This window comes from Aureococcus anophagefferens, assembly GCF_000186865.1.
Source record: "Aureococcus anophagefferens unplaced genomic scaffold AURANscaffold_171, whole genome shotgun sequence".
NCBI lineage: Eukaryota > Pelagophyceae > Pelagomonadales > Pelagomonadaceae > Aureococcus > Aureococcus anophagefferens.
The window spans coordinates 1-13,286 of record NW_008705714.1 but is presented as its reverse complement, the minus strand read 5'-3'; the positions used below and the strand labels follow the sequence as shown (position 1 = coordinate 13,286).

At 62.5% G+C, this 13,286-nt stretch overlaps 3 protein-coding genes across 3 annotated transcripts; 1 reads left to right on the top strand and 2 right to left on the bottom strand.

The window, feature by feature from the left end:
* Positions 1–73: 73 nt before the first annotated feature.
* Positions 74–4,983, top strand: AURANDRAFT_68488 (hypothetical protein; the record flags this gene model as incomplete). Its single annotated transcript, XM_009044182.1, has 5 exons — positions 74–518; positions 1,753–1,777; positions 2,638–3,451; positions 3,760–4,532; positions 4,965–4,983. Coding segments are annotated over 5 exons (2,076 nt in total), but the record flags the coding sequence as incomplete, so codon positions are not given.
* A 2,116-nt stretch (positions 4,984–7,099) lies between these two features.
* Positions 7,100–8,128, bottom strand: AURANDRAFT_68487 (hypothetical protein; the record flags this gene model as incomplete). The annotated part of the gene is made up of 2 exons (XM_009044181.1): positions 7,100–7,764; positions 8,119–8,128. 2 exons carry the CDS (start codon positions 8,126–8,128, stop codon positions 7,100–7,102), a joined length of 675 nt encoding a protein of 224 aa, XP_009042429.1.
* A 3,759-nt stretch (positions 8,129–11,887) lies between these two features.
* On the bottom strand, positions 11,888–13,281 carry AURANDRAFT_68486 (hypothetical protein; the record flags this gene model as incomplete). Its single annotated transcript, XM_009044180.1, has 2 exons — positions 11,888–12,559; positions 12,655–13,281. 2 exons carry the CDS (start codon positions 13,279–13,281, stop codon positions 11,888–11,890), a joined length of 1,299 nt encoding a protein of 432 aa, XP_009042428.1.
* Between the last annotated feature and the right edge of the window lie 5 nt (positions 13,282–13,286).

Below are 13,286 nucleotides of genomic sequence, written 5' to 3'. Positions count from 1 at the left end.
CCTTCGACTTCCCCTCGTCCACGGCCGCGGCGTCGTCCTCGACGGCGGCGCCGTCTGCCCCTTCAACGCCCAGGCGACCTTGTTCGACCGGGCCGCCTTCTGGGCGCTGCTCCTGCCCGCGTCCGTCCACGGCCGCGTCGCCGACATCTGGCGCGGCTTCGTCGCGCAGCGCGTGCTCCGGGCCGCGGGGCTCCGGCTCGCGTTCCTGCCGCCGGGCGTGACCCAGCTCCGCAACGACCACGACGCCCTCGCCGACTACATGAGCGAGCGGCCCTTGTACGAGAAGGCCGACGCCGTCGTCCGCGTGCTCGACGGCGTCGCGCCGCACCGGCCGGGCGGCTCCGTCGCGCGCGCGGTCGAGGACGCCTACGTCGCCCTCTACGAGCACGGCCTCGTCGCCCTCGACGACGTCGCCTACGCCCAGCTCTGGCTCGCGGACCTCTACGCCGTCGGCCTCGCGCTCCCGAAGCTCCGGCGCCACAAGGCCCGGACGCCGGGCGCGACGACGGCGGCGGCGCGTGCGCCCTCGAGGCCGTCTCCGAGCTCTACCGCGGCGGCGACGGCGACACCGCCTGCGCGGCAGTAGCCTGCGTAGATGAAGGGTGCCTCGTGCACGTCCGCCGCTGGCACCTGACGCGCCTCCCCTAAACACGCCCGGCACTATGGTACGCCGCTTGTCAGGGCGCGCCGCACGCGCGCGGGCTAAGGTCGACGGCACCGGCCGGTGGGCGCGAGGGGAGCTTAGTCCGCGGCGGCGCGGGGCTCAGGTCGACGGAACCGGCCGGTGGGCGCGCGCGAGCCTCGGGCCGACCTCGGAGCGCCTCGATTGCTCAGAAGGTCGTCTCGGAGGGCACGGGGGCGTAGACGCCAAAGTCCGGCGCGGCCCGCGGCGGCAGGAGCGCGTCGCCGACGTAGCGCGGCGACGGCGAGGAGGTGGACGCCCGGCCAGACGAGCACGGACCATCGCGCGAACATGGAAGGGACGAGCGCGACGTAGAGGAGCGCCTTCGCGACACTTTCGGAGAAAAACACCTCCTGGGTAATCATGCGCCTGAACATCACGACAGAAAACGGGAGCGACGAATTGACCTTCCCCAGGAACGCGCTCGACGTCGCGCCGAGCTCGAGCACGAACACGACGCACGCAGCGAGGAGCGCATAGACGCACGTGGCGCTTTCCCAGTGAAGAGTAGACCCGAGGGGCAAGGAGTACCGTCCGAGGGCGCAGCCCGAGGCCGGTGCGACGCAGCCTCGAGCGGTCTACTCTGAGTGGAGTCACCCTTCCGCCTCCTGCATTCTGCTGGTCATGTTTTCTCTCTGCCGTCGCTCTGTGAGGCGTCGTCGAAGTAGGGGCCCATCGTCGACCCCCCTTATTTTAAATCTTAACTCTAGTTATTCGTGATATATATCATTCCGGCGTTGTGTTAAACGCATACGTATGCGGGATCGAGTGGCTGTCGGAGCTCGGAAGCGCTCTGACAGCCGGTCCCCAACCCACCCCGCACCTGGGTCACGTCACAAGCCGACTCAAAGCAATTTCAGCCATGGATTCCAATGCAGGGACTTATCGTACCGGAGCCATGAAGAGCAGCGCAGACCACGCACGTCTCGCTCTTCTTCTCTCCCATCCGCCCAATGTCACCAAGTACTACAAGGATTGCACACCTAGCAGTGACCTCGTGGAATCGATCAACGCTACGATGCCGGAGCAAATTAAGAGGTCAGATGTGGACTTGGATCGACTTGCTTCAGGTCTTGCTTCGGAGCTGGATAAAGAGTTCGAGAATGACGATGATGGCATGGATGGGATGAATGCTCTCATGGATGATTCGCAAGCCCCGGCACCTGCTACACGAACTTCTCCGACTCCTGCTGTGGACTCGCCTGTGCCTCCTTCGTATATGCCTCCGTACGCTAATCCGAGCATCATCTCAAATTCCAATCAATTCTTCACTGGAGCTCCAATGCATGCGCCTTTGACTCCAATGCCCATGTACCATCATCCCATGCATTCCATGCCCCATCAATCCATGCCTCAGATGCACCATGCACCTCCTGCGACTCCGAGGGGCAATACTGGGAACTTGATCGCAAAGATTTCGGAACTGAATGATCTCCTGACGGCCCGGGCTATTACCCAGAGCGAATTCGATACTCTCAAACGAAATTTGCTGTCGTCTCCGCGATGATGGCGCATCTGGGACGTGCTCCGATTCTGCGATCCTGTTCTGCCAGGATCCAGATGCCCCGACGCCTCCCTACTTCTTAACTATCTTATCGTACTCTTCGTTCTGTACTCCCTACTCCCCTGTACTCCTAAAAGTATAGTCCGGATTTCTATGGGGGATACTGTACTCCGGGTTACTCCACCGCGCGGGCCTCGTCTCCGCGGGGCTGCCGCGGCGTACAAGTCCGTGCCAGCGAAGCGCGTCACCATCGATGGCGTTGGATACGCCCCTTGGTTTTGGGCGCGACGTGGGTGTGACGGCCGGGGAACGCCGTTTTCCTGCAATTTAATCGACCACCCCGCCGCGCACGCAGGGGCGCCGCCGGCGCCACTGGCGGAGCAAAGCCCGGCTTGATGCAATTGAGGTGAAACGCATGAAGTATGGGCTCGGCGGGGTCCCTGCTCCAAAGCTCGGAGACGCGGACGGAAGCGGAGTGGCACGCTGTGCTCGGCGGCACGAAGCTCGACACGCGCGAGAAGCGCACGCTGCCCCAGCTGCTGACGCTCGCCAAGGACGAGGTCGTCGCGCGCAAGGACGCGGAGATCGCTGGGCTGCGCGAGGAGCTCGCCGCGCTCAAGGGCGACGGCAGCGACATGACGGGCCTGCCGGCCGTGCTGCGCGACTTCACGCCGCTCGCGATGGTCGACGACGTCGCGGCGATCGCCGACGGGCCCGAGCTCGAGGCGGCCGAGCGCGCGGCGCTCGCGGACCCGTCCGCGGACGCGGCGGCGCTCGCGCGGCTGAGCGACGAGCTCGCCGCGCGCCTCCGACCGGTCATCGCGTCGCGCGCGCGCGAGAAGGGCGTCGCGCGGCGGCTCCGCGACGTCGTCCGCGCGGGCAACGAGGACTTCGAGAAAGTGTACAACTCCGTCTTCGACTTCATCGCGAACAACGACGCGGCGGGCCTCGCCGCGTTCCGCGCGTCCGTGGCCGCGCTCGAGTGCCCCGGCGCGGCCGCGCGGCCCCAGCGCGGCGGCGGCGCGCGCCTCGACGAGCTCTACCGGGACGCCGCGCGCGCGAAGCCGCGCTTCGAGGCGGCGCTCAAGGCCGTCGTCGCGGCGCTGCCCTTCGAGGTGCGCGGCGACACGGCGTTCCCGCCGTTCCTCAAGCGGACGCCCCGCGTCGTCGAGAAGGCGGTCTTCAAGGGCGACGACTTCGCCTGCTGCGGCGTCAACGACTTCGTGCGCGCGCGGGTCGTCGTCGGCCCGCTCCTGCGCCTCGTAGTCCTCGCGCCGCATCTGGCCGTTCGCATTGCGGCGCTTCGACATTTTTGGAACTTTTTGTGCACCTCGAGGAGGCGCGCGACGCTGGCGGCTGCGGGAGGCGATTGGACCTCGCGACGCTGGCGGCTGCGGGAGGCGATTGGACCTCGCCTATATCGATGCAGTTCAAGGTCTCGATGCAGTTCAAGGTCGTTGATTGCCTCTCAGTGGCAATGAATAATGACGGTAATCGAGTTGCGATTGTGTGGCTGCTGTGCGCGTGCGTCGGCTCGTACACATCGCAAGGACCGCAAGATGGCATCGTCCAGGCGGTGCTGGACGTGATTGGCGAGACCAACCAATTCTTCGTCGAGATCGGATTCAACAGCGACTCGTTCGAGGGCGGAGCCGGGAGCAACACGTACGCGCTGTGGCGACGTGGGTGGCGGGGGCTGCTGTTCGATAGCACGTTCGCGAACTCGTCCATCAACCTCCATCGTGCCTTTGTCACACCGGGGACCGTCGCCGCACTGCTGCGCCGCCACGGCGCGCCGCTCGAGCCGGACTACGTGAGCGTCGACATCGACTCGGCGGATGTGTGGGTGCTGCGCGCGCTGCTCTCGACGTTTCGCCCGCGCGTCGTGAGCGTCGAATACAACTCAAACTTTGGCGACGGCGAGCGGAGCAGCCTCGCGTTCCCGGATGCGGAGTGGATGCCGCTCGGCGAGTCAGCCGGCGCGTGGCGCGGGTCGTGCTTCTACGGCTCGTCCGCCGCCGCGGTCGAGGCGGTCGCGCGCGAGTGCGGCTACGTGGTCGCGGGCGTCGTCGAGGGCCTCGACCTCGTGCTTGTGCGCGCGGCGCTCTGGCGGTGGCCGCCGATCCCGCGCCACGCGCTCACGGCGCGCCTCGACACGTGGCCCGCGATGGCGCGCGAGGACGCGGCCGCGCTCCTCGACTACGACGTGTTCGCGCGCGGCGGCTCGCTGTGCGAGGCGCGCCGCGCGGCGGCGGTCGCGCTGCGGAGAATGGCGCGCGAGCCGCCACCGCGCTGCGCGTGCTTCATGAAGGATCTCGACTGCGTCGAGTGGACGCGCAACTGCTCGTGCTTTCGCGACCTCGCCGACTTGCCGATCCCGGACTGCGCCCCGCCTGTCACCGGAATCGATTCCCCCGTGTCGGGCGCGGACGTTCAGAAGAATGCCATCGAGGTTGACATCACGGGCGAGCGCTGGAACGCCCGGGTTGATCTCCCGGTGGACTACGTGCAACATCGCCTCGACGCGTCGTCTTTCTTGACTCATCGTGAGAGGGCGCTGCGTCGAGAAGCCTGGGTCGAGAAGCCTGGCGGGGGGGCTCGAGGCCACGTCGCCAAGAAATCTTGAAGAGACGCAGCCGCTCTAGCGGGGCTATCCCATTTGAATCTCCCCACCTTAATCCCCCCGCCTAGTTTATCCCCGTGCGGGGGGGATTAAGGTGGGGAGATTCAAATGGGATAGCGGGGTTATGCCCCCCGAAAAAATTGCATTTACGGCAGTACAATATGTTTCCGGTAACGAGTTAGTGAGTTTAGACCACCTATCATCATCCAGCTAAATAAAACTGCTGGTTGTGGTGGTCCTCTCCCAGCTCGCCGCTTCCCCGGGGTCCGGGGTGGCGTGGCTTATATTTTTTGGGTGTCATGGTTTCTGCTGGCAACCAGGGGTTGGGATTGAATGATAAATTGCTACAACAGACTAACGCCGTTAGACTGGTCGAGTCCTTGGAAAGGCTAGGAGACGCCTCTGCCGGAATAACAGCTGCGGCGAACAGTCAAGTGGAGAAGCTTATGGGCGGAATTACGAAGCGGAGCGGTAGCAAGTCTCTGTCCGACCCGCTGATGATAAGTAGGTTTGAAGAGCTGAGAGTTTGCATGCTGACCTATTGCGGTAACAATAGTCGCATTTCCATAGCTGCGAACGCCGGTGCGAACCGGTTTGGGGTTATCCACAACTTGTGGGATGACGTCACGAGTCTGGACCTTACAGTCAAACCGAAACTGACACAGAGACTGTTGTTTGCAGCAGCCACAGGTAGTTTTGACCTGTGCCCGCCGGGATCTTTCTTCGAAAAATAAATACAAAAACGCTCGAGTCGAGCGCGCCACCATGGCAAGAACGAGCCTGTCACTTTCCGTCGCACAGATTCTTCAATTGAATTGAGCTCAGCGTCCCCTTGTGGGAGGAGATTACCTTGCTTCCTTTAGCTTCAGGCTAGTGGGAGATACGAAAGGCCAAGTGGACGGAAATTGCATTTACGGCAGTACAATATGTTTCCGGTAACGAGTTAGTGAGTTTAGACCACCTATCATCATCCAGCTAAATAAAACTGCTGGCTGTGGTGGTCCTCTCCCTTTGCGCACAGCTAGCAGGTGTAGCGCGGTGGCTCACAGCGCGAAAGCGGGAGCATAGCCCAGATCAGAGTGAGACTGCGTTACGGGTATCCTAGGCGTTCCTGGCTCCTCTGGAAGAGCGCTATGCTACTCTTGTCTCTGCCGCAGCGGCCCGGGCTTGAGCTCGGCCGCGGCTTTCTGTACGACGCGCTCGACTCCGACGAGCTCGTCCTTCACCACATCCCATCGAAGGTCAATCCTGCAAACACTCTCACAGCCTCCGAGGACGAGGGTCGCTTCCGGCGCTCGCTGGCAATGATCGCGGGGCTCCGCGTCAACGACCAACCTATTTAAACCTATTTAGTTTCATTTATTTATTTATTTACTTACATGTAGGCATGCAGACGATCGACGCGATCTCGGAGCTGTCGACACGGACACGCGCTCGGCGACGAACGCGCCCAGATTTAGGGCAAAGGTGGGTCGACGACAAAGAGGCAGCCGCGCCGGCATCGAAATCGACGAGGTGACCTTCGGACCTCCTGCGCGGCCCGCTCGAGGCGCTGGGCGTCGACGGCTTCACCTGGAGCGTCGATCGTCGGCGCGCGGTCCGCGGCGATCCTCGAGGCGCTCGCCGTCCCGCGGGACGTCCGAGACGTCGACGAAATCCTCGGGGCGCGCGCCCTGGTCGACGCCGCGCTCGTCCTTCGAGAAGAACATGACGCGCCGCGCGCTCCTGCGCCATGTCCGCGACAACGAACACGGGACCCGTTCCTCAAGGCGCGGCGCTGCCTTCGAGGACTCGCCCCTCGGTCGCGCTTCCGCGCGCGCCCGCCGACGCGGGCCGCTTCGCCGAGCTCACGCGGACCTTTACGGGCTCGCGGACTTCCGACGAGAAGCGACTCGAAGCACGAAGCATCCCAGCAGAAAAACGCTTCAACCATGATATCCCAGCACAAAAACGCTTCAAGCATCTGCTGACGATGGCCTTCTGCCTTTGCAAGAACCTCCTGGCGCACATCGTCCTTCGTGCTACGCGCGCGGATATAGCAACTCTATCGGCGTAGCATCACTGGCCCGGGTTAGTATGAGAGGCAGCTCGAGGCGATCGCGATACAACATTAGAGAAAGGCGCCACGAAAGCGCACGTCGCTTGTGCGGGCTCGTTTTCGTGGCGCGCACTAGAAAAAGCAAAGGGAGACAGGGGCCATTCCCAACGTGAAGGGAGACAGGAGGTGGCTGGAAGTAGGAACAGCAAAAAGAGGAGAACGCACCCTGGCGGTGCAAGACTTGATGCAACGTCAGGGCGCGTTTCGGCCCTCGTCGAGCTCGCCGCGGGACAGGAACCGCGCGCGGAGAGGCTCCATTTCGACCGTGACGTCGACGGGCACGTCGCCCTCCGGCGCCGCGTTCGGCGCCGCGGCGTCCATAATCGTCGCGAGGGACGCGGCGAGGTCCGGGCGGCGGCCTTCGACGAACGCGTCCGCGGCGCGTTCCGCGCCGCGCGCGATGGCGTCGAGGGACTCGAGCTCGTCGTCGTCGTCGCCCGGCGGCGTGGCCGCGGCGACGGCCGCGGCCTCGAAGAGGCGCGTCGCGGCCGCGAAGAGCGCCGCGACGTCCGCCGCGGGCCGCCGGAGCGGACCGCGCGCGGCGGCCGCGGTCTGGAGCGACCGGAGGAGCGCCTCCATCTCTGGAGGCACCTCCGCGTCGGGGATGACGCGCGCGCCGTCGCCCGTCGCGCGCGCGACGCGGCTCTCGCGCGCGGGCCGCGTCCGCGCGGACGTCGGCGGCGACGGCGTCACGGACGGCGCGGGCTCCGCCGCCGGCGGCACGTCGGGGGCCGGCGCAACCGCCTCGACCTGGACCTTGGCCTCCTCGGCCTGGACCGCCGCCGCGGCCGCCGCGAGGTCGCCGGTCGAGCCCGCGCGCGAGAGCCGCCGCAGGTGCGGGTGGCGCGAGACCCAGTCTTATACGAGTTATCGATGAGACGTTTTGAATTTTTGGCTCAGCATAACATGGAAGCGATTACACGGCATTTTGCCGGCTGGGTTAATGGTATGGCTGACGATTTAAGTCGCCAGAATTTGGAGGCCTTCCTCCAGAAGGCCAGAGAGTATGGGTTCATGGAACCCGTTCGTTTAGAGGTTGATGAGTCGCTCCATGACCTCCTCGTTCCCTTGGCTATGATGGTTCGCGACCATAAGATGGCCCTTTCTCAGGCACGCGACTAGGTCCTGCGGAGATGGGGGAGCCAGCGGCACCTCCAAAATAATGTCAAAACGGACCTCACTTCTAAACAAAACATCAAAAGGGACCTCACCGTCCACCATTTTTGACCATTATTACCTTGGAATTAATGGTCCCATCATATCGACACTTTTCCCCATATAACACCAAGACGGGCCCCACCTTCATATTTTTGTTGTTTTTTCTTAGAGAAGGAGCGTGGTAGCGCACCACGAGGGACCCCGCTTATATGAGGCGACACTCTCGTGGCCTGAGCTGCCTACTCCTAATCGGGGTTCGGTAAAGGCCACTGGGCTTGAATTTGAAGTAGTCCTCGAGTGACCTCGAGCTCAGGCTACAGGGTGGTAAACTGATTAAATCCTACAATCCTACTTGGGCGTACTCGGGGAGGTGTCGGGCGACTTCCCCTTGGCCCCGGCGAGTTCCTGCTGGCACCGACTTTCAGGGCCGGTCGGTCGCCGCCGCCGCCGCCGCCGCCGCCGCCGCCGCCGCCGCCGCCGCCGTCGTCGTCGTCGTCGTCGTCGTCGTCGTCGCGCGCGCGCGCGCGCGGGGGAGATTAGAACCCAAGTCAGCCGCAGGGCGATCACAGAGAGGCGATGAGTTGCCCCATATCAGCTGTCACGATATGTAAACCTGGAGCTGCTGAAATCGAGTGGGGGCGCGCCCCGCAGTCGCAGTGATCGAAAATCTCGTCGCAGGACGCCGCCAGCAGGATTTTTTGCGCTCCCGCCTCGTCGTCGCTAGCGCACGCGCGATTCGTGCACCACCTAGCGAAACGGCACGGCGCCGGCGCATCACATCATCGATAGCGTTATCCGTCGGTCGAAACGAGGGGTCCGTCTTGAGCGGGGCCCGTCCTGATATATTTTGGGGGGATATTCTTACGAGCCGAGCGGGGCCCGTCTTGATATAATTATGCGCCGGTGGGGCCCGTCTTGATATTAATTTGTGCCGAGCGGGGCCCGTCTTGATATAATTATGCGCCGGTGGGGCCCGTCTTGACATTAATTTGTGCCGAGCGGGGCCCGTCTTGATATAATTATGCGCCGGCGGGGCCCGTCTTGACATTAATTTGTGCCGAGCGGGGCCCGTCTTGATATAATTATGCGCCGGTGGGGCCCGTCTTGACATTAAGTTGTTGGTGATGCTAACAACCGCCAAAACTACTTAGCTGTACTCCACTGTAAATCCGGAGGACAAGGCAGGCTGGAACCAGTTGAACTACCTGAGCAAAGCCGCAGCTGGCACAATCGACAAGGACCCCGGAGAGGACATACAGGAATGTTGGATTGATGCCCTGGATGGCGACAAAGGCGGCAATGCTTCCACTGCCTTTGATCATGTCAAAAAGTTTGCAGACGTCGTGCACCTGAGAACGTTAACAGCTCTTAAGAAAAGCAATAAGAAATTCGAAGCTGGGTTCGATGTACTATATTATTGCACCGTCGCCAAGGTCCAGGGCGACAAGCACAGGGGCCCGACGACCCACACCAAGTCCAAGGACCACCCCGCGGGGGACTTCCTCGCAGCCTTCGCGGACTACGCGCGCCTCGACGCGGAGCTCTACAAGGAGGCGGACGCGCTCCTCGAGGCGCACGTCGCGGACGCCTTCCCCCAGTGCCGCCGCGGCGGCGGTCCCTAACGACAGTCGCCGGCGGGCGGAGCGAGGCAGGATGCGCGAACGTCCGAAGAATATATTACTACTACATACGGCGGGCTGCAAGGTAGGAGCCTGTCGGTGCCACGCTTTCTTTGGGCACGCGTGGAATGGAGGCGGCGTGCGTCGTCAGCTTGTCCGACGTCGTTGCGCGAGTGCTAGGGAGAGCGGAGCTGGAGAGCGGCGGCCGCGCCGTCGCCGTGGACGATCCGACGGCGCGTTCGCGGTCCGCCGGGTGCTTGCTTGTGGGGGTGGGCAGACGCGAATGTGTCTTGGGGGCGGGGGGCTGTTGCGCGCGGCGCGTGGTCTGCTTGGGATGGGGGGAGGTTGGGCGGGCTCGATCAATCGCCTAGTGCTATCCGAGGTCGCTGGAATTCAGAGACCGCAGTAACGAGCTTTTCTTCGTATCGTTGTGGAAACATACTAAAGAAGTGGCGCAAACCATGGCGCAGACCATTGCATCAGGTAATCGTAATTGTGTTGATAACTCAGCTTGAGTGGATGATAGACCTGATATCCAGGAGGGAGGGGGAGGGACAGTCCGCTAGGCTGGTCAGGATTTTGCTGCCGATTTTGCTGCCATAATGACATTGACTGAAACTCCCCAAGAATGCAATACGCAATGGTCGGTAGAGCGATCTCCAAAAAAACTTCATGTTTTGCAAAAAGCGAAGCCGCCTCCTTAAATACGGGGTATTGCCTTGACGAGATGAAGAAGACATCACTTCGACCACGAAAATGGATCGATCCCGAGTCTTGAGTACATGTCCAGAGAGATGCCCTGTACTTAGCCGAGAAGTCTGGATCATCCAAGGCGTTCAATATTGCTGGTACACCCCATGGTGTATTAACCCAATGCCACCCATCATTCTTCACAAGAAGGCTAGCGAGAATCTCATTCGTAATGCCCAAAGGTACTATTGGTTGAATCTCATTCGTAATGTCCAAAGGTACTATTGGTTGTTGAGCTAAGGTAAACCAAGATTGATTTGAGTCCATCGACTCACTCAGGCTTTTCAAATCCAAAGTAGCGTCATCGTGAGCAAACATGTATCCTGTTGTAGTGTATCCTGTTGTAGTGTTCGAGCATTTCAGATGATACCAGAAAAATCCACCAACATCATCATCATTCTCACAAATATGAACATTCAAACCACCGAAAGTCTTGCGCATATGCTCGATCTTCAAATTGGAACCGTAAAAAACAATGTGCGATATTCCGTATTTTTGAAGAGCGTCAGACCACACCTCCAGGTAACGGTTCGCTACAATAGTGCCGTGCTTGTGATTAATACGCACTATGAACGTGGTGTTCTGCAATGACCCGCTAGTTTTCACCTCGGGTTGCTGTAACAACCGCCCCGATGTTGCTGATAAGCGCCTCTCGCCCCCCCCCCACGGCGCCTCCTTCGACGGCGCGCTCGAGAGCCCGACGCCGAGTACGCCCAACAGAAGGACGAGTCGCTTGCTGTGCGTGTAGCAGGACATGATCCTGTGCGCGTTCCTTCGATGATTGCCTACGAAAAGAGTGTCACCCTCGTACGTCGACGTCCGAGGGCTCGCCCGAACGACGTTCCCCGAGGGGCCGCCGGACGCGCGCCAAGAGGTGGGGGTCACGCCTCGTCTCGTGGGTAGGCGCCACGAGGACCAGTAGCGACTCCGCGCCGCCGGCGTCGCCCCAGCACCGCGTGGGACGCCGGCCCCCTCGAACGAGGACCAAGATACGTCGACCTCGCTTTGAGGACGTCGCTCCGACTTTTTTTAACGGTTCCTCGCCGAAACGGGGCCGAGATTCCGGTTGATTGTGAGATTACAGTAGGCACAGTAACAGTGCTTCTATTAGTGAAAATGACCGTATATAAATTATCTGATGGTTGATTTGAAAAGTTAAATGACGATTTCGTATCCGCGCTTCGTGCAATTTGGACCAAGAAAACATCAACTTTAGGGGCAACCTAGCGGAGCTGAAGAACAAAACCACAGGAGCCGCCGAGCCACCATCCCCGAGGGACCCCTCGCATCTGGGAGGACACCGAAGCTCGCGGGCGGGTGCGCCCCGGAAGTCGTCCTGTGGTCCTACCGAAACCATGGTTTTCGAGGAGGTTGTAATTTGGACCACCCCAGCGGGATCGGCCTCCGCGGGCCCGCACTCGTCGGTAGCCGCGGCCTGGCGGGCATCGCGGAGTCATGGGTCGTCGGCGCCGTCCTCGAGCTCGCCGTCGGAGCCGTCGCCAGCAGCGTCGGCCGAATCCTCGGCCCCGCGTCGCGTCGGAGTCGGCGGGAGCATCAGATCGCGGCCGAGCGCGACGCGCGCCTCCGCGAGCATGGCGCCCTCCTTGTTGTTCGACGCCTTCGCCCCGCTCCCCGTGCGCCCGTAGATCAGCGACTTGAGCTGGCCCACCTTCAGGTTCTCGAGCGGCGCCCCGTCGGCGACCTGCTTCTCGACGGCCCGGATCTCGGCGCGGCGCTTCTCCCAGCGCTCGCTCACCTTGGAGGCCTTCGCCGCCTCCGCGGCGCGCTCCGCGAGGGCGCGCGCGCCCTCTGAGGAGATGGCCTTGACGTAGTCGTCGTCCGTGACCACCAGTCCGTATTGCGCACGGTCTTCGCGCGTACGCCGCGGGACGTGGACCGCCGCGGCCTCGTCCAAGTCGACGGGCGGCGTGTACGCCTTGTGCACGGCGCCGCCGACGGCTTCGACGTCGGCGCGCGCCATCTCCATGGCCCGGTCCAGGTTCTGCGCGCCCGCGGAGCGCTCGCCCGCGTCGGCCTCCGCGGCGTCGCCCTTGCCGAGCGCGTTCCCGAAGTCGAGCTTCGCGCGGTTCATGGTCTGCCGCGGGTCCCACATGAGCCAGCCCTCCTCGACCCAGTAGCCAAGCGCTTGTGGTCGTCCATGATCTTCGCCGGGTCGTCGACGCCCGACTCGAAGAAGGCCTGCTCGATGAGCCGGAGGACAGTCGCCGTCGAGACGCGGCCCTTGTACTTCCCGCGCTTCTTCAGGGAGCCGCGGACCTGGGAGCGCATCAGGTCAGCGAATTTGGCCTTGGCGCGCTGGATGATGCCCTGCGGCAAATCCGCCTGCTGGGTCCCGATAGCGGTCGAGTGGGCCAGGGGCGTGTGCCCGAAGGTCTGGTTCTCGCGGAGCAATATGGGCACGGCCTCGTCCTCGAGCGTGCCCGGGACCTTGTCCGTGTTGGACTTGTGGCCGTCGAAGTTCAGGCAGCACGGGGAGTTGCCCAGGACGTTGTCGTCGGCGAAGTAGACCTTGAAGCCCTCGTACTTCGTGCGGTGCGTGATCCAGCCGTTGTCCGTCTGGAAAAGTCCAATGCGCGTCTTGTCCTTCACCAACGAGAGGTGGAAGGGGTGCGGCGCGATGTCCGTGGTGCCGATGATGCCCACGAGGATCCGCAGCAGCTTGCCCCCGAGCGTGAAGATGAGGAGCGTGATGTGCGGGCTCTTCTCGAAGGGAATCAGCACTTGCACCGCGACGTCGTCGCTCGGCACGAGGTAGGCGCCGGTGCTCGCGTAGGCGCAGAGGTCCAGGAATGTCTCGTCGTAGTTGCCGACGTTGTCCAGGGGCATCTGCC